This window comes from Argiope bruennichi, chromosome 10 (genome assembly GCF_947563725.1).
Source record: "Argiope bruennichi chromosome 10, qqArgBrue1.1, whole genome shotgun sequence".
Lineage (NCBI taxonomy): Eukaryota > Metazoa > Arthropoda > Arachnida > Araneae > Araneidae > Argiope > Argiope bruennichi.
In genome coordinates this window covers 120,026,732-120,053,654 of record NC_079160.1, presented here as the reverse complement: position 1 = coordinate 120,053,654, position 26,923 = coordinate 120,026,732, and the positions used below count along the sequence as shown (strand labels likewise).

Below are 26,923 nucleotides of genomic sequence, written 5' to 3'. Positions count from 1 at the left end.
GATAACTTTTCTGTAATTTTGTAACCTGATGACAGTGTCAAGCATTTATGATCTATTTCAATTAATGGTTTCTCATGAATATATGTCTGCTGCATGTAAAATTTAATATGTTTTAAATGCAATGTAGCTTGAAAGGTGAAATGCTAATCTGGGTGTAAGCTTCAGTTATAAGCAAAATGTTCAAAATAAACTAATCTTTTGCAATGTTTTATAATAATAAAATGATATTTACAGAATTTTGAGTGATTTTATTAAGTAAGAAAATATTTACATCATATTTGTGATAAAGCAAATTAATATGCATATATAATAATCGTTGTTTAAAATAATGATTTCAAACTATTGTTTTTTAAAATTCTTATGGCATTCGCAATTAACAGTTATCTGTGCAACAGCAATTTAATTAATTTATTTAAAGTAAAATTCCTTTTTGTAAAAACGTTTTAAAAAATGCATATACAGCAATTTAATGTATACTAAGTAATACTTCACTTGTCATAAATTCTCTTAAAATTAAGTTAAAACTAGTAAAATTTGGTTTAAAAAATAAAGATAAGAATATAAGAACCATAGTTTTATCAAAACAATTTGTCTCATTAACAGACTGAATATTTTAAAATATATGTATGCAACAGTAATATTGAAAGACAGAATGTATCTTTTCATCTTTATTTCATTGGCTGTTTAAAATGAAATAAAAATTTCGAATTTAAAATACACAAAACTGACTAGATACTAAGCAAACATTTAACATATATGTCATGTAACATCGAGTTCACCAGAAGATTTTGAAAAATTGCTCCTAAAGTAACATTACACACACACATTGGTCAATTATCACAGCAAACATATAAAGTCATAACATCAAATACACAATACATACCAACAAAAATTAGAAACAAATTGCGCATAAATACTACGAAATTGCCTTCATTATTTATGAAAAAAATTCTTTATATATATTATTAGATGTCAATAATTTTTTTTCAGCTATCTAAAACAGGACTTCTAATAACTTTTCTCAATCCCTTTTTGTAGGAAAATTTTATTACCATCTCCTAAAGTTGGATTATATTTATACATTCCTTTACAGAAATGAAAATTAATTAATGATAATTAGGAAAAGTATTTAGTAAAATTTGATGACATCTTGCATAATAAGATGTCTATTAATACTTTTGTTTTCAATGTTGATGAATATGGAAAAATGGACTTGCTAAATTTTTCACAACCCATAATGCTAGAAGCCCTGTGTTAACACATCAAAACAGTATTACTGGTTCACAAGCTATGACTTGTATCTCAAATTTGTATAAATCCCATTTTTCTTTGGATCGTATTGCAAACAAAACTTTTTTCAATATTATGTACAGTTAAAAACTATAGCTAAAATTTAAACATTAAAAATTGATGTCTCACATTAACATTCATTTCTTCCAGAAGTTATACTGAAAGACTTATTTTTTTACAGTATGAAATGCAATATCAATTTAATGAGTTTAATAGAAAGCACAATTTTCAATAAAAATGAAAAATTCGTTGTAACTTTTTATTTGTAAAGAGGCAAAATATTTTTCATAGAAAGTGTTTCAACTTTTTCATTAAAAAGTCACATACTTGATTATCATTAGTTTTCTTGGCACATTTTTATCTGAATAGTTTTTTTTTTTAACTTAGATATTTATTTAAATGAGAAATTAGATGTTTAAAAATAGATGAACATTTCAACTTCAACACTATGTCAAATTTTAATAGGATTATATTTATGAATTCTATGAACAAAAGTTTTCATTTTTCTTTCAATATATTAGTTTTAAAATATTAATAATGTAACTTTTTTATACAATTTAAAGAGAAATTACATGCACCAGACCATGAATATTACATCATTTCATGGAGGAATGTAATATGGTTAACATTGGATCTTATTAAAATTGACTGATATCTAATAGTATAAAGTACAATTTCTATGGCATAAATATACAAATAATGAATAAAAAATGATTAAAAATAATTCTATATATCGATTTGCAAACAAAGAATTATTTTAACAGATGCAACACATTATTAGCATTTCATGAGCAATTCAAACTATATCTCATATATCTGCATAACAAACTTCAAACTATATCTCATCCAATTTAATTCACAGCATAAATGTAATACATATATTAAAGAAAAACCCAATATAAAAAAATACCTCAATAAATTACTTCATAAAACATGAACAACAAGAAAACATTTTTAGTACTTGAATACTATTAATTATTGCACAACCAAAAGCTAGGACCAAAGCCCTAAAATATAAAGTTTCAAGCAATCTTGCTAAATATATACATAAATTCCAAATAAATGAAATATGAACAGACTGTCAGATTTATTATTTCTTTGAATTATACTGAAAAAAGTTTTCTACTAGACTGTACAACAAAATACTTTGACAGAATAGAATTTCAATTATGGTACATACAATGTAAATAGAAAGTTAAAAAATAAGTTTAAAGCTTTGCATTGGCTTTTATGTTAGTTCCATTTTTGTGTGTTTTTAAATGAATTAAAAAATAAAAGATTTGACACTTTTCAATATTTTTTCACAAAAGGGAAAGGAAAGAATAACTATTGAGAAATCAAATGCCAGAAATTAGTTATTAAATGCATACATCTGATTAAAATGATAAGTGCTTGTCAATTATCACAAATGCTGAAATTAGCATATAAGTTATACTTGTATGATCCATCAACACTGGTGTGAAATACCCTCACATAGAAGTTGGTGAGAGTATTTGAAATTGCACAAAATTTATTTGCTTAATAAAGGAAATAAGAAGACTTTCTGACAGACAACAAAAACCAAATACTCTGTTTAAAAGAATCAATCATGCTTATTGATATATCAGATTTATTTGCAAAACTGTATAACTATAAAACATTCTTTTATTGTTCTGTTTTTCAAGTTTTTTTTCTGTTCTCTGGTAAAGAATGATTTAAAAAAATCAAACAGTAAAATATATAAAGGATTTCACAGCTTGTTTTAAAGTATATATTATAGACAAAAAATTTACAATTCCAAAATGTTTCACGATTGCAGGGCATTAGTTTTTTCTCATGTCATTTTATCACAAATTAAAAGATTTTACATCCAAATGTTTAATGACATTTTTTGACAAATGGATTTTTCAAAATATAAATTAAATAAATATAAAATTATCAAATAATTCAGTGAGGCAAACTAAATTCTCAAATGGAAACTATATTAATAAGGAAGCAGAATTTAAACTTTATTCACTCTATACATTTAAGAATAAGCTCTGAACAGATGTTTATACAAACCAGGTCTTCCATTTTTAAAGGAAATATCATAATAAAGGAATTCTCCTCCACCTCCTTCTCAAACAAAGCCAGTATTACTGTTTTCTTTTGCACATTGAAATAACATTTATTCTATGACAAAATGTCATAACAATAAATAACATATGAACATTTATAATAGAATAAATAAAAACGGTACATTTAATTGTGCTTAGATAATACTTAAAACAATGCTCTACAGATAATTATTTTTTCAATATATCCTTCAATATCAAACAGTCTATTTCACAATTTTAAGAGATAATACTTTGAAACTGAGGTCTATAACTTTAATCTTTCTTTTACTAGATACTTTAAAATAAATTATGTTCTGTAAAATGAATGTGAAATTGATAAAATTAAGTAACGTTCATATTCTTCTGTAGCTGATAGCTAAATTATAAAATTAATCTTTGTATAAAAAAAAAAAATGAAATATATAGGAACAAGTCATCAAAAATAAATTCCCTGCATGCTTTGTAAATAAAAGAGAGGAAGCGGGGGGGGGGGAAAGCTAGAACATGATTATTTGGTAGAAATATAATCAATTATTGAAATGAAAGAAAAAGAAAATGAAAAGTAAAAAGTAAAATATAAAATCCTACACAATAAGTTGTAGAGTATATAAAAGGGGGAAAAAAATCACATCTTTTTATGAAAAGGAATATTTGGTGTCATCTACTAAAGAAATATTATATGCTTCATTTCAAAATGGTGAGTACACAGAACACTTTTCTTTCTATTTTCTACAATATTTTGCCCAACACATAGATATGATATATTTACAAGTTTAAACATAAATCTTCAAATGAAAGCGTGTTATAATCAGCCTTTCATGTAATTCCATTTAAATTTGGTTCTAAGCAAGCATTGGCAAATGCTGATTTAAATCAAACTGCTGTTAATTTTGAATAAAATTCTTTAAGAATACTTTATATCTTAATAACAATATGCCACTAAATATGAAAGAGGACTGCATATTGTTATAGCATATTTTTGTTCTTTTATATAAATTCTCAAATTCTATACTCTCACAAGACAACTCTCCTACTCCTAAGCTCTTAATTAACAATAGTATCTGATTAAGCATCGAAACATTTGTCACTGTTACATACCACAGAGTATCAAATATGCCTTTAAGTACCAAAGATACACAAGTAAGATTAAAGCACATCTTATTATAAAAATTTTATGAAATACATCATTGTCACAAATCACAATGACAGATTTATCACAAGTTTAAAGTAGCCATTAACAGCTTCTTGATAACTTATACAAAATCATTTAATTAAAAAGAGAAAAAAAAAAAAAAAAGAGAAAGAATAAGCTTAATATATCTGTTCTAAGACAATTAAAAATAAAGATAGTCACAACAATAACAGCTCTCAAAGGACTAGAAATACTATACAAATTTGTAAATAGTAGCAGGATTTTAAGCTTTAGAAAACTCAAGGTCCGACTGCATTATTGGTATTATAAGATCATCCATGTTTGGCATAACTAGGATTTTCTGAAAGAAAAGAATAAAGACAAAATCTTAATGTTAAAAAGTTAATTTTTATTCTTACACATGCTTAAAATTCAAAATATACACTTGTTTCAAAAGAATAGGAAAACCAAATAATGCATGTAGTTAAAAAAATAAATGGCATTTAGGCACTGTTGGTTTAAAAAATGTCATTAACATCTGCAATTTTATTTTCTTGAAATGAAACAGGATAGATAATTACATATTCATTTTTTTTTATTAAAAAGGGTGAAATGAAACAGGATAGATAATTACATATTCATTTTTTTTATTATTAAAAAGGGGTAGGATGACTCAAAATAGAAGAAAGAGGGCACATGAAAGATAATAATATTTTTAATTATAGATAATGTAATTTAATTAGAAAAGTAATTCTTAAATGTAGGTAATTCTCAAGTCTATAGTAGTTGCAATATCTGTGGTAAATAACAGGAATCTTTGTAAAAACTCATTTAGAAATTTACAGTCCTTTAATTTGCAGTTCATATATTTTTATTATTACATTTTTTACATTATTTAAATCTTTGACAATAGAATTGAAGAATATTAAAGCTCTTATTATTTAAGCTAAGCTAAATAAAGCTTAAAGCTAATTATTTAACATACTAATTTTTGCAAATCAATGAAAAAAAAAACATTAAAAAGAAACTAAACAAAATATTAGAAAAATAATTTATGTACCTGAAATTCTGATACCAGTTTCTTCTCAATCCATTCAGTGACATGTGTCAACGTTACTACATGATGACCAAGCTTTGGACGGGCCACAATTGATAAGTGAGGATTTGTACGAAATCCATACCTTATGGGAAAAATTTAAAATAAGAAATGCAGACAAATAAATATATATTGAAATCAAACTTCTATCAATACATATTATTGTTTTCAATGAAACATTACTTAAATATATATATATATATATATATATATATATATATATATATATATATATATATATATATATTGTTAAAAAAATCTTAAAATTGCTCAGATGAATCCATTTCCTCCTTTATATAATTGCATAAAAATTTCAATATTATTTATATTTATGCAAATAGAAACTAATATAAAAAATTCTTTAATATATCAGTGTGTCTCCAGTTAAACAATTTAATGATAATTTTAACTTTTTCTAATTAGTTTAATTTAATTTCTAATTAACTCCTCTAATTTTTTTTAATTATGAAACTACATAAATCTAAAATAACACCAATTCATATTGTTGCACAAACTAAGTAATGTGCAACAATATGAATAGGTCTTTTACATAAACACATGTGTATGTGGGAGGGGGAGAATACAAAATAACATAAATGATACATCCTGTAATGCTAAAAAAAGTTCTTACCACAAACGATCTGTTGGCATTGGTGGGATATTAATAGCTAAAGTTCCAGTTAGCCACTGTACTTCAACTGTCAACACTAGAGGAGTGTTTGATATATCTTCCATGGCTTTTTTTATGTACTTATTTTTGGCAGCTTGTTGAAAATATGTGGACTGAGCAAATCTATCTACAAGTCTCAACAGTTTCTTGCCTGTGCTTCCACCAGCAAGTTGTGCAGCACTAAAGAAAGAAGAAAGTTTATTGAGACTGAGATAAAATTATAAAAGACAAAACAATTGAAATTCCAAATATTCACTTAACAACAGAAATATCTTTAAATATATTCCAAAACTAATAATCAAAGGAAATAAGAGCTAGTAAGATTTTTTTAGATGTTTATAATTTAAATCTTACTATTAAAGTAACCCAAAATTCAGATGTCAACCAGAGAGATGCATTTAAAGCATTATATTGCAGAAATAATATTTCATAAAATATTAAATATACAAAAATAAATTATACTTATGATGTGATTGATATAATTGGCATTAATATTATAATAAATAATTGTATAAACTATAATGAAGCATTTGCTAATAATAATAAAAATGATTGCTTCATAATTTTTCTGAAAAGGAAACAGAGTAAAACTCTAGTTTGCAAGTTATCACAACTTGGATGTTAGTATCCCTTCTCGCAAATAGTAAAGGTCAGAAGAAATAATTAAACACAAGACTTAGCAGAAGGCCTTTTATTCTGAATATTAACATGTTCATATACAGTAAACCATTTAATGAGCTATAAAAACTGACAGCTAATTAGAATATTTACTCATCATGAACAAATAATTTTTTATATTGGACTGAATTGAAAATTGTATTATAATGAAAATTAAATCTTCATATAGCATTTATGTGCTAAAGTAGATTAATTTTCCATTTAAATTTTTAAGATTAAACATGTAAATGTTTAGCCATATCCACAAATATTCCCACCCAGAAAATTTCACATACAAATTTTCAAATGGTTCCAAATCTGGGTGGGAAATATTTATAATTTTCAAAATTTCTTAACTTTGCTGAAATTTATTTTTACAATAATAATCATTTATCAAAATTTCATCTATTTGTGTGTAATTAGATGCTGATTATTAAGTTTATTGCCAGAATGGATGATACAGAAATATTGTATCCAAAGATTCAAAGTCTGCAGCCCTATTTTTAAAGAATTTTGAAAGGTTAAAAAATTATTTGATATTTCTGATTTGATAATTTCCTTTTTAAATTAAATACAAATTATACATAATTAGGAGTTTAACAAATCAAGCTTGAAGTTTTTGTTAGTTTTTTTATTGAAATTTCCATTAGGTAGATTTATTATTGGAGAACTACCTACTGTTATTGTTCTTAGACTATTTCAGAACATTTTAGCAGATCTTTAACAATCATGACCCCTAGAGATCAAAAACATCTTATATTTAAAACTTCATATTTATCGACTATACGAGTTTAATATTTTTGCTATGTTATCTTGTTAAAGTGATAACTAATGAAAATTTGATGATTTTTTTTTATTTGAATTTATTACAAAATGGCTACAAATTTGAATTTACTACAAAATACCACAAAAGGTATAGTTTAGTTTAATTTAGTTATATTTATGTCCCATTTTAAAGCAACACTAGGGCTATTTTGGGACGGACCTCGTAATTTTGAACCATGGTCAGATGACGAGGATGACACCTGAGCTGGCACCCCCCTCACCACACCAGATCAGCAAGAGGACGTTTGGTGCGGACAGTTATAGCATGCACCAGACCCAGTTACACGATGGCTCTTCGGTGTAATCAGGTCACGAACCTGAAACCCTCCGGTTCCAAGGCCATGACCTTACCACCAGACCACCGTGGCCCTTCACAAAAGGTACGGAATAAAAAATAAAAAGTAAACAGTCAATATATAATTAAGTTCAGAAAATATTAAAAAGTATATTGTCATTGACAACAGATATACAAAATTTAAAACTAGCGCAATAAAAAGAGAGGGGAAAAAAACCAATTACAAAATTCCATCTGTAAAGATATGAAAGAAGTTAATTAAAGTACTGAAAAATGAAAAAGAATAATTCAAAATAAGCTTTAATGTGTTCATTAGATTGGCTGTTAATTTATAACATAGACAATTTTATTAAATAAAAAACATACATCCAATAAAAAAAAAAAAATTCCCTCAGAAAAAGCATACAGAAGACCAATTTTTTCCCCATTAATTTCCATTAAAAACATTCCATTTTTTTTCCATTAAAAACAATTTTTATAATATTATGATGAGTTGGTAACATATTTACTTTTTTATTCCATTTTTTTTCATTATTCTTTTAATTAGAAAATCTATTAAGTCTGATACTTTTTTTAATGTTTTTTTGAGACAAATGTTTCACCCTTGTTCTACCTATCAATTAGCGTTTTGCTCATTAATTTATATCACCTTATAAAAAATATAATTTGTAAGAAACAGCAATTACATTTTGACTAAATTCACCTTTCTTAAATTTTCAATAACAAAATAAGATATAAAAATAGAGATTGTGAAAAAATTTAAAACAATTTATAAAATTTGTCAAAAGAGCTCAAACCTTTCATCTGCAGCAGTTGCAGAGTCAAGCATAGATACATCTTCGTCACTTGACGATTCAGCACTGTCTTCTTCTTCACTGTTGTAAACAGGTGATCTGCAATGTCGATTACAAAACCACATTACTAATTTTAATATTAATTTAAATAAATAAATGAACTTATACAAAAAATAAATTTAAAATTTTAACGAAAAATCTCTTTTCCTATATATATTTGAATATACATTTGCTTTATAAAATTATCAATATAAAGTAGATTATAAAATATAACAATGAAAAAATTCTGAAATTTGAAAAATTCTGCTCAAGTATAATAGCTTGTTTGCATTGCACTAACATTATTATTGAAAAAATATTAGTTTTATTCACATAAATGTAGAGAACAAAATTTTTTTATACATATTTCAACATCATGGGGGTATAGACATTCTATATACTTTCGCTAAAATAAGAGAAATACACAATTACGTATACTTTTTTCTATTTCGCCCCAAACACACAGAATATTATTCCACACACCAGTAATTTAGAAAGTTAAATACTTTAAAAGAGCACCAAGGTCACTTTATTTATACAAATAAAATGAACAAGCTGATCTCCTGTAAAGTTTGATAAAAGTTACCTTATACCCTATATGTCTGAGGAACAGTTTCAAGCATAGCCTTTTTCCCATTTGCCTCTTAATTCCTCTCTTTACTTTTTTTGCAATATAACCAATTACATTTCATATTTCTAAATAATTTTTACAATTTTTCCAATAATTTTATTTGATGCCATTTTAGAAAAATTATTATTGAGAAATTAAAAGTCATTTCAAACAAAAGACTAATCAAGATGAAAATAATTTGAATATTTGTAAATATTAGTACAATTATTTTCCTTAGTAAAAAAAAAAAAAAAAAAAAAAAAAAAAACATAAGAATATTTACAAAGAAAGAGTTAAAAAATATCAAATATAAGATTACAAACCTAAGAATTTGCTCCATACTGTCAGTTTCTTTTGACACCTCTGATAATGAAAGCTCTTCAGAAGCACATTTGTATCTCAACAAGTTTATTTTTGTTTCCAGTGTCATTTGGAAGAAGCCATTATAAGATAAATCAATATCAATCCAAAGACCTCGCTGATCAACGGATGGCTCAGATGCTCGATGGATTTTAGGTAATGCTGTGCCTAAATTGATGTCTTTAACAGTAAGTTCTTTTAAGAATACAGGTAACTAGAAAAAAAAAGATACACTTCTATTTAGAATGTTTTTTTTGGAAAATGTCAAATCATTAGAACTTGATGCCAAACTATTGCATAGAATTTTAACAATACTGTCAAATGTACTGGGGAACTTATGACATAAGACTTATTCAGAATGCTCATTCTAAATATGTAACAACAGCTAATTTCTAAATTGCAAGAGATATATACTTCCATTCAGAAAAATGTTCTAAATGACTGAAGAATTATTTCAAGTAATAAATGTAATGCAGAAAAGAATTTTTATACAGTTCTCCAGCTTTATTAGTTATATTCAGTAAGATATTTTTGATGAAATATTTTTTGGTTTAAAATTTTAGTTCATGTTCTTATGACCAATATTTATGAAGTTTTGATTTTCACAACTTTATGCTAATCCATAACCATCCTGCACAAGTGTAGCCCATAAATTAGGGTATACTCCTTCATATAGCTTGAAGTGATCTAAAATCCTTTAAAATAAGGACACACATTTAAAGTTCCTAACTTGGTCAGTTTTAATTGCAGAAGTGTGTCATGCCTTTTTTTGTTTGTTTAAAATGTCAGTATGTCAACATTATACTAAATGTGGCTAATAGGATATAACATAGTATAAAAACGTAGCACTCAAATTCTTTTACAACAGAATATTTATTGATTTAAATAACAAAATTACAATTCTTGACATCATTCAGAGTCTTTTTCAAATTATTATATGACCACCAAATGTTTTAGAAATTAGCTTTTAGGCTATGATTAGAGTAAACATCTGTATCAATAACTTCAACTGAGCAAGAGTCATATCACACAAAAAAAATGATATAAATAGTAGAAAATTTGACTGTTTAATATTTCTTTTTTTAATAATCAGATTCTATGATTCAAAAATAATAATTTCAAATAATTATAGCAAGGTGCATAGTGAGAAATGGATGCAAAAATAACAACTTTTCAAGAAGTTAGATTTTTTTTTTTTTTTTTTTTTTTTTTTTAAATTCTTAACAGCAAGTACATAGCACAATACATTTCCTTCATAGCACAGTAAATAATTTCACAAGAAAAAATAATGCTTCAAAAGTGCAGATGTATCTATAAAAAAATGTCATATGTCTGAATTTAATTTGAGTGAAACTGCTAAGTATATCCATATTCTTTGCAAATTCACAGTTTATGCTAAATCACATTAATTTTTCGCTCTTTTTCTTTCTTTCTTTTTCAGCAGAAAGTACTATGCTTTCTCAGAATGCCTGAGTATTCTTTTCAGTAGACCATTTCCTGCTGCTTTTGAAAAACTTGGTTCGTGTTTCCCACGGCATACTCTATCGCATTTGGCTTACATGGGATGCTGATTTGTTTAGTTTAATTAATGTACAGTTTTTTAGAGCAACACTAGAGCTATTATGGGACAGACCTCATAATTTTGAACCGTGTTCACATGCTGAAGATGACATCTCAGCTGGCATCCGCCTCTTCAAACTTCCACACCACACCAACGGGAGGACATTTGGTCTCAATGGATTTAAAGTGCACCAGACCCGCTCATACGACGGTTCCTCGGTGGAATCGGGACTCGAACCTGAAACCCTCCGGTTTCGAAATCGAGACCTCACCATCAGGCCACTGCGGCCCCTCTGGTGGAGGGAAACATTTTATAGTAGAGCTATAGTAGAGCATCCGATTTGAGAGTTGATAATGGGGAATTCTTCTTTTATTAGCATAGTTAATGCATACTTTTCGGGCATTTGAAGTAAATGGACAAGAAAATTTCAGGCAACCAAAGTAAAGGAGAAGCAACAAGCGGCGATGACAAATCGCAAAAAAAGTTTTGGGAAATAAAATTTCTTGAAGGACGTTCTCAAAAGAAAGAACTTTTTGTTTTATTACGATGTTAATAATATAAAATTGCACGATTCAAAGCCATGATGAAGCATAGATAGTATTTTGAATTTCATTACCGTAAAAATACCGTTTTTAAATTTTTTAAAAAAAACAGTACGACAATAGAGTGCAGTAAAACAGTAAAATTTTTAAAAATTGTGTTCAAAACTATTAAAAATTATTAAAATTAAAAAACCATTCATTCAAACAGAACTAGTATTATTGAAAAGCTATCTTTTTCTTTTAAATGGTGTAAAAATATTTTTTTTTTTTTTTTTGCAATAATATTTTTAGATATTACGGCGGAAACATGTTTAATTTTTTAAATTTTAAATTAAACTTGTGATTGAATTGTTACAAAATCCGTACTTAGAGAATCTCTAATACGAAATAAGTAACTTCCTGCCATATTTCATATTCCTAACTTCTTAATGATATTTTAATTCTAATTTCAATTTAATTAATTTCCAAGATTTTATCTTAATTTAGCCCATAGTAACTTTATTCTAAAAATATTCTCTTATTTAATGATCCAATTCCCCTTTCTCTACTTAATTAATTCAAGAGTAGATTTGCAAAATTGCTGAATCGGATAAAAACTTCACATTCCCACGCTCCGCGAGAAGGGATAGAAAAATGTCCAGTAAGCACATTCTTTTTAAAAGATACCTGTGTTTTCCCTTACCTTGTCGACGCGTGTAGCGAAAATCCCTATCGGAATCTCATTATATATTAGCATTATGTAGAAGTATTTTCCCTATCAAAATCTTAGGTTATATAAGACCAGGGATAAAATGTTCAAATGCTTTTTCCTCATTCCTTTCTGTGTCGTTGTGTGTGTGCTCTTCGCTTGTAAATAATGCACGCGTTTCCAAGATGAAATAAAACGACGTCATGAAATCGAAAGTCTCTTCACTGTCTTCCGCTTCCCATAAAATAATGTTTATATATATATATTATATATATATATATATATATATAATCCAATTTAAATCTTAATTTCCTAAAGTTTAATTTAAATTAGTTCATGTTACTTTCTAAAATTTTCCAGATCCAAATTCCACACGGGCCGCGGTGGCCTGGTGGTAAAGTCTCGGCTTTGGAACCAGAGGGTTAGAGGTTCTGGTTCTCGTTAAATCCGTCTTGCCAAACATCCTCCTGCTGGTGTGGTGTGGTGTGGAAGTTTGGAGAGGGAAGTGCAACTCAGGTGTCACCCTCATCATCTGACTGCGGTTCAAAATTATGAGGTCGGTCTCAAAATAGCCCTAGTGTTGCTTTCGAATGGGACGTTCATATAATTAAAACTAATTCCACTTTTTTTAAATTTAATTATTACCAACACACACTCTAAAATTGCTTTTTTTTTCCCCCCAGCGCCACGAGCGAAGGGATTAGAACACATCGTTGGATTAGAATCTCTGGTGCCTATGTAGGTGTTTTTAAAGGTTCTTACGATTCCCTTTCCTAAGTCGACGCATATCAACTAAATCCTTATAAAAATTTCGTAGTAAAACCATTAAAAGGAACACATTCTGTTATTCTGCTGTTTTATCGCGATGGGAACAGAAAGCTTTTTATTATAGCTTATATTATTTCTTGCACAAATTATGCCTCCTGGGATGAAATAAATCAAAGATAAAATTTCGAAAGTTTCTTCCTTTGGGCCACGCAAGTGGAAAATTATGCTTATATACATAAGAAAGACAGATTTCACTGGAATCAAAAAATGTGTAAGAGTTATAAAAACTTAAAAAAGCAATAAAATCTCAGCCTTAAAGAATAAAGATTTCTTTTAAACTTTAAATATAAGACGAAACAAAACAAAAATTAACATTTCTCAAGATTGATCCAACGAATAATAATTTTCAAAAGAATGGAGGCATTTGAAATGCTCACCGCAAAAGAAATAGTTATTAATGAATATGTACGGCTCCAAATCAAAGGAAAGAAAAGGATGTGAATACTTCCTGGCGCAAGATTCTTTCACAGGATTGCTACGTCGAAAAACGGTTCAATTACGAAGTCTATGCCCCAAATTAGAATTTCATGACACTGGATTTTGTGCAATTGGTTAACGCAACACCGCATCGCAATAAATATTAATTAAATATCGTATTGTAAAACCCCTTTAGGTTGTTCAAGAGATCGCTTCGAAACAACATATTAACGAGAACGATGATCCAATGTGTAACGTGCTACAGAGACTTCACGGTAATAAGAATAAGAGCTGTTAAATGCTATACATACCTTTCATGTATGTTTTTAGATCAGCCTCTACTATCTTCGATGTATCTTTTTGAGATCAGGGGCAAGTCTACATAAAATGGCGTCCAGGATCAATATCAGAATCTCCATGATAATTTTTTTAATGCAATCCTCATATACCCCCATCAAAAATATTACGAGGGTGTTTGGAATAGGTAAAGTCTAATTAATTACATATAATGGCTTAGTAGTTGGTTATACATCTTAATTATTCAGCTAAATTATTTATAAAACCAGGGGAGTTATTTACCCAAAACCTTCTCCCATACTCCTAAATAAGCTTGTCATGCCACAGAAACTAGCGTATACTATTATAGTTATGAAAGACTAGCCTTATGCGTGAATATAGAACTTTTACTGACTCTATCGTGTCATCCTTGGCAAGTGTTTCGGCGATTAACCTCTGACATGTCGTTAATAGTATCCGAAACTCGAATTTGTGCTTTAGGGCACGTTTTTCTCAACCGATTGAAACAAAGATTTGACAAAAAAAACTGCACATGTAGTCAAAAAAATCCCATACCAAATTTGATATATTTAAGTCATTGGGTTTCTGAATTACCATGTTTACACATTACTGAAAATGTAGACCAACAGACAATCAACCCCTTGTTGGATTTGGCTCACAATTTGACACTATAGATGTTAAATCTCAGTACTATATTCTTATCTATCTAGCTCTCTTCTTTTTGTAGTAATCTTATTAACTTGTATTCGAACAGTCGGACAGACAGAACAGATTTTACCTTTGAACAAAGAACTTATCAGATTTTATTAAAATTTTGATAGAAATCTGCCAATTTGGTGTAAAGACCGTATACCAAATTTCAAACGTCTAGCTCAAAAGCGTTTTTGAGTTATCTTTGTGAGTCAGACAAACGAACATTTTCTAAAAATGTGTTTTTCGAACTCAGGGAGGTCTAAAACGTGCAGATTCGTCAAAATCTCGATTTCGAATTTTTTTTGACGATTACTATACTTTCTCTATACAACGTATATGAGAAAATAAAAACAATAAAATAGCAGTTACACAAATAATTTTTAACATACAGATTGTTAAAAGTAGTCGATATAGTTAATTGTAAAAGCATTTGGAATTACATTTTAAAATTTAATAGCTGACAAATCGGAATGTGTATTATATATGATTTCAGTGGAAGCTTCTCAAGAATATCGGCCCCGAAGCCCTCAAGCAAGCTGATTCTGATCCTAACAAGATCTTTGGAATGCATATTGATTTTATATTTTTCTATATCAGAATTTTTATTGAAATAATTGTTCAAGTTACGGCAAGTTACTCATTTAAATCTATTTTTCTGTAGTTTAAATTATTAATACATCAAACATTTTCTGAGTAAGGCTAGTAAAATTTCATAAAAAATTTTTCGAAACGATTTACCTTTTTATAAAAACTTTTTTAGATGTCCGTATGACACCCTTTTAGATAAAAGAATCATTTGTATTTAATGCACCTCATGTAGTTATATCTATTAATATTAAAAACGATAATTGTCTCCTGCCTGCGTTTACTGACACATTAAAGGACAAACTGTTAGAAATTAATGTTACCGGATTTCACACAAATATACTTTGGAGGGTGGGAACGTGCATTGCAATGTAATTTTTCGACACTTGAATTAGTTTTTATTAATCAGAAATGAAGCAATATTTCGATAGTTTTTGAAATAACTTCTAAAAATGTTATCACGCACAAAGACAGTTGCCAACTACATAATGTTAACATAAAATTAAAAAAATAATAATAATCGCACTAACATTAATAACTAACAAATTAAAATAAATTTGTTAATTTAAAATTTTTAAATTCCAGTAAATAAAAATGGCAAATTAAAATTTAAAAAAATAAATTTAGAAATAATTAACAAACAAAGTTTTAACTTTTCAATTACTTATTTAGTTGTGCAATTTTACGTTACTTAAAAAATATATATATTTATTCCAAAACATCGCATCCCTGATAATGGCCTCCGCGGCATTTGTTTTGCCTGCCCCACACTAATTAACCCATTGTAATGCACTCTGATGCATTTTTACTTGATTCTAATTTTTTGTTGATCAGAGCCAATTTGCACATTGTTCTTTAACAGCAAATAAAGGGTTAAACATACACTCATCAAAGGTAGCTAAAATAAATTCTTCATCATCCAAAAAAAAAGTTCGAACGTTTTATGAGTTGCAGCAAGTTTGCCACGGTTTGTATTTGTCATTGCCTCTTAGGAATAACTATTCCAATATTTCAATACACTGCGGTATCCACTGTTGGAGAAAATGAGCGGGAAAAAGTTCATAAAATTTTATCTTAACAATTTCTAGATCCCTTCTCTGAATTTATTCCTTTCGTCGTTTTTCCCCCTTCTTATTTTTTTCTTCTTGATATATCCGGTATGCAAAGATTTATATGTTTCCAATTCACCGTATTCAACGACTGACAGATTTTTTTTTTTTTTTTTTTTTTTGCAATTTTTGAGAAAATTAAGCACTTTTAAGGAAATAAAAAGCCTTCCTCCCTCTTCAAAACAGCTCTTTTAAGATGCCTAAATTTGGTTTTCAAATTCAAGCACTTTCTACGATACTACGCACCTTGCAAAAAAGTATAGAAATTTTATTATTTCATTCCAATTCAAATAGTAAAGATATCTTTCTAATAATACTACTTCACATTCCATCCTCTACCTTTAGGGTCACCCATAAAGAGTTTCAAAAACATTTCAGTTCAATTAACCTGTTAGCCGGTAATGAACTTATATTTAATTCGTTTTGCATTGAAATATTTCGTCATACACAGTTAACAGTTCAAACAAAATTTAAATGATCACAATGCAAGAGGATAAAACTACAAACAATTCTATTAAGATAAAAATTCTGTCAGAAAAAAAAATAATAAAAAATTTTTTTAAAAAAAGATAAAAATCATGGAACAAAGAATTTTTTTAATATTTTTCATTGCTGACAGAAATTGTGAAGCTTTGGAATAATTTTTAAATTTCCACAATTGTAGATAAATACATTACAGAGATAAAATCGTCTGCGTCTTGTTTGGAAACATAAAATCACAGGTTAAAAATAGAGTCACACAGAATGATGTTTTAATTTGAATTTTTAGCCAGTTTTTTTTAGAAATTATGGTGTATCTAATATGTCAAAAAACTCACAAAGCGCTGCCATGACATAAAGAATGAAAACAGCGAAATTAAAATAAAAAAAGATAAAAAATGAAATCTACGATCGCAAATTTCAAGTTATTATGTGAGAACATTATTATTTTTTAAGTCATTATTTGTCTTAATTAATTTGTCATTAACCAGTTTAAACCGGTTTGAAACAATCACGAGCCTTCTCTATCCCTCTCTCTTTCTATACATATATATAAAGATAATTTTTTTAAAACTTTCATTTTCAATTTTTCTATCTGGTAACAAAGTTTTGGAGCTCGAACGATTTTGAGATGAAAAAAACTCATCGTTTTACTAAATGTCTACGCATGCGTAATCTGATAGTTTCGTGAGTGTTTCAAACCGTTTTAAACTGGTTAATGACTTAAATTAATTAAGACAATTTGTAAGAATTCAGAGAATGAACAATTTGGAAATCAAGTCGTAACTTTAGTTGGCGATAAATCGCCAAATGTTACAACTTTCTGCATTATTTTCTAATAATCCTAAAAGTGAAAAATTGATGTCTCAAAAGCGATAGATCGCCGATTTGTTGCCTTCGCATTTTGAAGCTTCTACAATTTGTTGCCTTCGCATTTTGAAGCTTCTACAATTTTATTGCCTGCGCATTTTAAGGTTTCAACAAATTGTTGCCTACGTATTTTGAGGCTTCAACAATTTGTTGCCTACGTATTTTGAGGCTTCACCAATTTGTTGACCACGTATTTTGAGGCTTCAATAATTTGTTGCCTACGCATTTTGAGGCTTCAAAAAAATCAAACCAAAACAACATCATGTTTTCACATGATAAAACAATTTAACCTGCATTTTACTGGACTTTTAAGTTCTGTAGTCTTTACGATTGGCCATACTACACTGCTCCTAATTAACAATAAATTATTATATGTAAGTCAGGGAATAAAACTATCTATAGGGTGATGGATCTCTATATGACAACCAAATTAATTCAATAGGGAATAATTTAACAGCACAACCTCTTTACCAGCCCAAATATAGATAAAACAAAAATTCTTCCAGTAAAGGATCAATATCACTTTTAAGGAGAAGTTTTAAATATTGAAATATCACTTTATAGGTTCTAGCATATACATTTTTAAAATAATCTAATATATATTTAGAAAAATTTATATTTACCTTTATTTTACTTAATTTCCTTTGAATTTTTTCTGCAACCAATTGTGCCCACATATCTTCTGTCAAAAAATCAAAGAAAATTCTTCCAAGTAAAACATTTAACCATGTCAAATTACTTTGTGATGAAGATGATTTAGAAACTTTGCTATTTTCATCTTTCTTCTCCTTCATTCCAAGTGATAATGGATGGTCATGATGAACGGGATTCATCAGGTGCGACATATACATCTTGAATTTTTCTTGCTTCGACATTGATAGATCAGTAAAGCTATCAACTTCATCATTCCCTTTATCTAATGATTCAGAATCACCATTTGAGCACAATTGTAATGAAGCTAAGTCAATTGATATAGTTCTTTTACTTTCCAAAGAATAGGTGTCAATAGCAGCTATGTTAGGGGATGAAGATGGGGAATGAGATTTCAGGAGTTTCAAGCGAGAAGCCTTTTTAAAACGGTTGTGCCATAAATCTTTCTCCCTATCTGTACGAGCGAATAAGTATAAAACAACTTCATTATTTTCATTGATGCGTGGAATGTATTTTTTAACAGGAGACTCCTTGCGACCAGTTGTTTTCGTTGGCACAGCAGAATCAACAGCATCCTTCGCAAAGTTGGAGAGTACAGATTGTTTATGATTAGGAATTCTTAAACAAATAGGATATTTTTTACTCCATAACCTAGAAGAGAAACAAGAAAGAAATATATTTAAAAACAAATTCAACAACTAAGAGAATAAAAGCTTTTTAATGACACTAATATTCAGCTTAAAAAATTAATGAATATAATGATATTTCCGCTTATAAAATTTTTGTTGCATCACAGAAATTAAATTTTTTCCTAAACATATACAGTTAAATTTAATTACATTTCATAAAAGACGCTAGTGACAGAAAGTATTAGATTATTAAAAGGATAAATTAACAATTACAAATAAAATGTAATAAAATTAATAGTTGGATTCAAAGTTTACTGATTATTGATGTATAGAAACTAGAAATGAAATGGAAAGAAAACTACCAAAAATGACATAATGATAAGGAATCAAGATAGCAGTAAATGTAAAGAATCTTAAGTTTTACCTCTTTTTTTTTTCAAAATTTAAAACTTATTGATCTAATTTATCTGTTGTCGTTGCTCCTAATGCCACTTATCATAGACAAGCCCACTGACTTTAGAAGTCAGTGATTTTAAGCCAAGAGTACGTCTCTAGTTTTTCAGTAGTGTTATCTAGGGCCAAGAGTACGACTTAGCTACACAAACGTCACAACCCTTTTTACGAGGCGGATTTCATTCATGCATTTCAATCACTCATCCACAGATCGTAATTTAGACCTGAATCAGAGAACGATCACCTATGATTTAGTATCCCCAGTGGTATTACTCTTGACATGGAGGACTTTGTGACCATGACAGATTTATACGCGCGGGAGCCACCACACACGCGAAGAGTCTTCGGCCGGCGAGGTTCGTACTCGCAACCCAAGGAACACGAATCCAACGCCCTACCAACCAGGCTGTCCCGGCCTACTCTAATTTATCTAGTGTATGTAATAGAAAATATTAACACTGGAATAATAACAGAATCGATTCGACTCCTCCATTCACTCAACTATGATCCTATCGATTCTGGAAGAGGTCGAACTCCCTCTACTAGTTATGCTACCTAGAGATCTTAAAACAGTTGAGGACCCATTTAATATTCATATACTTTCTGGTCTTTCCGGTTTATCCGGTAATTTTCAAAACACTGTGAATCAAATTGACACTAAGTAGCAATAGAGGACACCAAGTATGATCAATCTGACTCTTTATTTCCATACAATTATAAGTGCTATGAATTAACCACATGCCAGCAATTAACCAACAAAGATATCATGTTTATTGAAACCAATGATTTATCACCAATAATGTCATGTTAGTCTATGGCTTAATTTGCCAAAGATGTGCTGTTAAGAGAAAATTTGTTAATGATATGCAGTTAAGCCAAAAGTTAGTCAATGGAATAAGGTTAATGTACAAGTTGACAAATATTTAAGAAGAGTCAATTTCATTCTAGCTCCATTTTGTATCCTTTTGATCCTTGATATTATTTTATTTAAGAATAAAATAATTTACTGATTACATTTTTTAAAGGAAATATAAAGACAATTATGTATATTATATAAAGTTTTAATTCTTTTCCAGAGAAAATGTTAAAAAGAAAACAAATTGCAAATAATAAAAGCTATTCTGCAGCTGAACAAAATTATAGTTTAATGACTGATAGGATAAATTAATCTAGATAATGATTTTGATCATTTTTTTGTGAATCATTTACATTAATAACTTTTTTAAAAGTTAATTTTTATAGATTAGTTATATAATTTCTATATGCTACCCTTCTCTTTAAGGATAATATTTTTTAAAAACAATATATATATTTAAAAAAAAAAAAAAAAACTTAACACATTGACCCTATTTATTTTAAACAAAAAATATTTTTTATTATAAATTTTGAGTTGATTGATTAGATTGTGTTTTTTTGCACAAAAGCTATATTTGATCATGCTGTGTCAACACAAGATAATCAAATGTTATCATTCTTTTTTACGAAATGTTATCTTCTTATTCTGACAACAAAAGTTACTTTTATAAACAAAAACAAAAAACTAATTTTTAAATTTATACCATTTAATAGAATAACAATGGTTTAATCACACTTATTATTATACACATGCTTGCGTTTCAATAACATTTAAATTTTGTTCGAATAAATTTTGTTTTTGTTTTAAAAAAGGCCAATTCCTTTTTATTGCATCTAATCTATCATTCATTAATGCTTGAGTTTTTAAAAAAATGTAAAACATAAAGGGTACTGAAACATGCATGAATATCTGATTAGATTTTAATAAAATATTGCAACACTTCAGACAGGATTAATTTTAGAATATGAGTCAAATTGATTTCATATTTCCAAAAAAATGATTACATGGTTTATGTTATCATTCTGGGTAAAATTTTTTCTTAATATTAATTTTTTTTCTTTAAATTTTTTAAAAAGTATTGTGTTAATGCATATAAATGTTTCATTTCATAAATAAAATTTTATAGGTTATTATTATTAGAATAATACAAATTGGTATCAACAATATAAATTGTTGCAATAAAATACAAGTATAAATTGTGAGCTTTGTACAATTAAAGACTTTAGAATTCAATAAATCCTTGAATAAATTTTAAATCAAGATTTTATTTATGTTTTATAAATTCAATCTAGAAAACAATTTTTTTTAAATTAATAGATATGAGGATTAAATTATCCATTTTAAGAAGCATTAATTTTTTTTTTTTTATTAAAGCCGATTTTTTTTTTTTTTACATATACCTAACTTATCAGTAGGAAGGGAAAACGCAAAATCCTTTCATAACATCAATGTATGAAAATATAAACTAAAGCTTTTATATGTTACTACCATATTTCTAGACACAAAATATGATCATTAAAAAAATATTATGAAAGAAAAAAGAATTAACGCTAATATATATATTTCTTTTTTCCCTTTTAAAAGTAATTTGACAAAGTTAAAAAGAGAACATTAAATTTTACTCAACTTTTAGATGCTGAATTCCAAGTTTATAAAAGCAGGACATAATATAAATATGCAATAATTTTTTAGATTATTAAAATAAATATGTAATAATTTTTTATATTATTAAAATTAAAATATTATTTTAAATGATTTAATTAAATAAATTATGAATATTTATTCAAAATAAATTTTTTTATCTTGAAAATATTTATTTATTTATTAAAATAAAAAATAATTAATAGCACATCAATAGGACTTTCCCCCCTCATGAACTGGACTAGAATGTGAGGAATTATTATGTAACAAAACTAAATAATATAAGAAAGAAGCTATGTCTGTAAATATTTTAGTGTCAGATTACGAATACAGATATCTTTAAAGGCCTGTTTTTTAATATATTATCTAAATCAACACTTCTTAAACAATATGAATGGAACTCTACCATATCACACACACTTTTCAATATTGCTTGCTTTTAAGATTTTTTTTAATAGTTGTAAGTAAAAAAAAAAAAAAAAATGATAAACAAAGTTTAATTTCAAATATTTCATTTTAGTTTGTTGAATAATTTTTCTTTCAACTTGCTATTAACTAAAGCTTTTTATTATACTTTGCTTCCATTTTTTGAAGATTCTATTTAACCTAAAAAAGTTTCAAAAGGAAAAGGTTTTTAAGCTAACATCTGAATAATATTTTTATATATCTGAGCTGTAATTTTTTCATTATCTAATTATTAAAATTAATTTGATAAATAAAACAATGAAATAAAAATTACTAAAATTTAGAGAACAAGAAAAGAGAACAAAAGAACAATTTAGAGAACAAAATCCTAACATTCAATATTATCAGCACATTAAAAAAAGTCAAATTGATTTTAAGAAATTTAAAGAGAAAAATTCACAATTATTTGAAATTGTATTTTTCTTAATTTTTGAATAATAATGATTCTGAATTAGTAACTAAAGATTTATAAGATTCTTTTCTAAAACTTCAAATGGAAGGAAAAGTAAAAACATCATATTGCTTTCATTTCATTTCCTTTTATTTTGTCAGCTGCAGAGAAAATAGAAGAAAAAGAAAAGACATTATTATTCAAACAGGTGGTTTCAGAAAAGTCTTTGACAGAAATGAATGCACAGATGTTATCAGATAATGGAAAGCAAATATTTCAAATTATTGTGCAACATGAAGTAAATTATTTATTCATCCTCATAGGTAGGATAATAACAATAAGAAAAAGAAAAACCTTCAATAGCTATTTGTTTAAAATAATAAGGAGGAAAAAATTACATGTGGATAATTTTATGCAAGGGGGAAAAAAAAAGGAAGAAAAAAGATTCACTTTTTAATATTAAATATGAATAAGTTATTTTCTTTTAAGAAAGCTAATTTTTTTTTAAATAAAAATCTAAAAGAAAATCTAATTTTATTTGTATATTGATTTTTAATTTTTTTAAACACAGCTTACAACTAATAATAATGTAAAACAAATAAGCAAAATAAATAAATAATTTTTTTAAAATACTGTATATTAATGAAGCATAATTGTGAATTAACCAAAATTGATAAAATTTTAAATATTTAAAATATATAAATTTTTATATAAAGAAAAAAATGTATTAAAATTTTTTAAAAAAATGTACCTCTTTTTTGCCAGACCAACTGGTAAAAGCTCAACAGATGATCCTGTAATATCATAATGTTGCTGATGGACAAACTGCATTTCATGTCGTGGCTCATTGAACATAGCTCTTTTTGGAATGTTTTTTTGAGGGAAGGACACTCGCAAATAAGATCCGTCAAGTCGAATAAACAATGACCGTGTACAATTGACATGATAAGTATCAGGGTTATAAGTCATATCATATGGCAAAATATTCATCCAACCCTAGATAAACATAAAAAAAAATTACATAGTTAAAAAGCATTAGATACCACAGTAATGAAACAAGAAATTTGAGAAAATGATGCTCATATAAGTACATCATTAAATTCACACGAGCTAAAAAAAGTAATTTATTGTCAAGTTAAAAATGGAGTGATTTTTTTTAAAAAGATTTATTCTTGTTTCCAGCTACTCACTAAATCAGCTTTTTTTTTATAAAATTTTATTCATCACTTATGATTATTATTTATTCAATAAGTCTTTATTTTGATTATTCAATTCAGTGCTTAAATTTAAAAGTACATCAACAGCAAAAACTATCCCATCTTAAACACCAAAAAAAAAAAAAAAAAAAAAAAACTGAATGGTAATTTTTTTACATAACATTAAAAAAAATTGTTAAAATTATCATTTATAATACTCATTAAATGTTTAAAAACATTAATAAATGAAAATTTATGAACAATGGTGAAATCTCCACTTTTTCTAAAAACTCTAATAATATAACTATATTTTAATTATACTGGAATGTTTAAAGATGAAATGAAAAAAAATTCTTATTATTAGTCACACAATTAACAGTTCTCAGAACTGCATATAAATATTAGGCATTCTATTGATCATTTTTTAGCATCAAGTGGCAATAAAATCTCTCATACCACTGGCAATCTTATATTTAGGAATATTTTTAAAAAATATATTTGATCTCAAATTATATTGCAGATGAGAAAAATTTACACCACAGTCCCTTCATTTTATCTCTTTTTTTGGTTATCTTCATTATACATCAATACTAAAGTCAAGTTGTCAATGGTGATGCCTTTAAAAATGTAATAATGGTATATTTTAATCAACAAATGTAAATTGTATTAATGCATTTTTTAATAGGATGATAAAAGATTTGAAAATGACATGAACAGTATACTTAATACTTTGTAGTTCCCACACTCATTACAATATTATATATATATGTGCACACATTGCAAATTAAGTAAATCATAATTAAAGAGAGCTTACAGAATTAGAAAATGAAAATGACTGTGATTACCTATATATATGATTCTGTAATTATCTATATATTGATTTCATATAGAATAAAATCATATTTATAAGAAATCAAAAATATGATTTTAAAATAGCATTTAAAAAAAAAATTGTTGTTTTTAATAATATAATATTGTTGTTTTTAATTTTAAAAGTATAATAATGAAGCATATTTTAAGATTAAAATAAGGGATACTTGAATAATAACCATATGGTATTGCCAAACGATCAAATTCTAGTTAAAAAAAACTATTAGCATGGAGTCCTGAACTGGTATGCAATTAATATGCGCGTATCAAAATAAGATTACTATTTTAAATAAATGAAAATTTAAATATAATGATATAAATATGCTTACCTTATAAATAATAACTTCATCTTCAACTTCTGTGACTGGTATATTGGATGGAGATGGCTGACTGAAGTCAGGAAGAACAAAGGCTTCCTTCGGTTTACCTGGTTTAAATAAAAAATATACAAAATAACCTGATAAGACAGCACCAGCAATAAACCCACATATCCAGGAAGGTACAGGAACAAACAATAGACCTAAAATGCCAACAAGAATACGAAATATCACTGTGTTCCAGTAAGTTTTTATAAAATAGTAGCATCTTCTAATTTTTACAGATAATCCATTTAATTCATTTTCTGTATGAATTTCTGGTAGTTTTGGAGGTGATACATTTTCTTCAATTTTTACAGGTTCTGTACTCAGTTCCTTTTCTTTTGATGCTATATCAATATCCATACTTGGTTGACGATTAGCCATTAATGTTGATAATGTCATACTAATATCCATTTTTGCAGCGGATGGTTTGGGAGGATGTTTCAAGAAGAACTGTGAAGAAGAAGTAGCTGTTTTTGTTGATATTATTTCACACTTGGCTCTTTCAAGTTTGTCGTCAATATATTCAGCAAATACAGAATCTTCATTCTCGACTTCTGCCGCCTCAATTGCAGGACTCAGTTTGAAAGAGCTCTTTTCCTCAGCAGTTTCTGTTGGAGTACGATCTGGGTCCATATAATCACAAGAATCTTTTCTTTCAATATCACTCTCTGATGTGCCTTTTTCATCCTTACCTGATTTTGATATAGAAGACTTACGCTCTTCTAAGGTTTTCGTAAGCTTTCCTTTGATATCTTTAAAAAACATCCATCCTTCATTTGGATCTGGAGGTTTATCTGGGATTCCCATGTCTGAATCCACACTAGACGCTCGTTTACTAATTCGAGACCAGTATTCCTTAACAACTGAGTCTCGGCCTGGAGTCGATTCACGACTATTTTTTTCATCTTTGTCAACAATTGTTTTGGATAAGTTTTCATCATTATCACTTATATCTTCCTCAGGACATTTATTTTCTGATGCCGATGTTGCTTCCGGTATATTTTCTTCCTTTTTGGCAGCTTCGGATGCTGTTTCACCTTTATCACCATAGCTTATTTCTAACTGTTCTTCGTCGGCTTTATTAAAATGGAGAGATATGAAAGTTGTTGAGGACGATCGGCTTTTAGATCCATGAATATTACGGAAAGATTTGTTCATTTCTTTAGTTAGGAAATATTAGAAATTCTATTACAAAAACATCTTTAATTTGTTTTTAACTAAAAGCAAAAAACATCCATTAAAAAAAAAACTGATAAAAAAAGCTACAGCAATATGCAAATGATATAAAAATTATATATTCTTAGAATTCCAGAAATTTATTTCAGTAAACTCAGAATAAAAAATTTAAAACAGAAAGTGGAAACTCCGGCTAATTAACAGGAAGGAAATAACTAGCTTTGAAAGCGATTCAATTCAGCATACAGATAGCTCTCCCAACTACGACACTTACGATCAAAACATTGAATTGTATACAAAAATAGAAAGTGGAAGTAAAA

At 27.4% G+C, this 26,923-nt stretch overlaps 1 protein-coding gene across 1 annotated transcript; it reads right to left on the bottom strand.

Annotated features, from left to right (window-relative positions):
* Positions 1-621: 621 nt before the first annotated feature.
* On the bottom strand, positions 622-26,923 carry LOC129988167 (testis-expressed protein 2-like). Its single transcript, XM_056096320.1, has 8 exons — positions 25,395-26,923; positions 23,751-23,995; positions 18,537-19,215; positions 9,807-10,057; positions 8,838-8,933; positions 6,225-6,443; positions 5,558-5,678; positions 622-4,858 (listed from the first exon to the last, which is right to left on the bottom strand). Exons 1-8 carry the CDS (start codon positions 26,583-26,585, stop codon positions 4,781-4,783), a joined length of 2,880 nt encoding a protein of 959 aa, XP_055952295.1. The 5' UTR covers positions 26,586-26,923; the 3' UTR covers positions 622-4,780.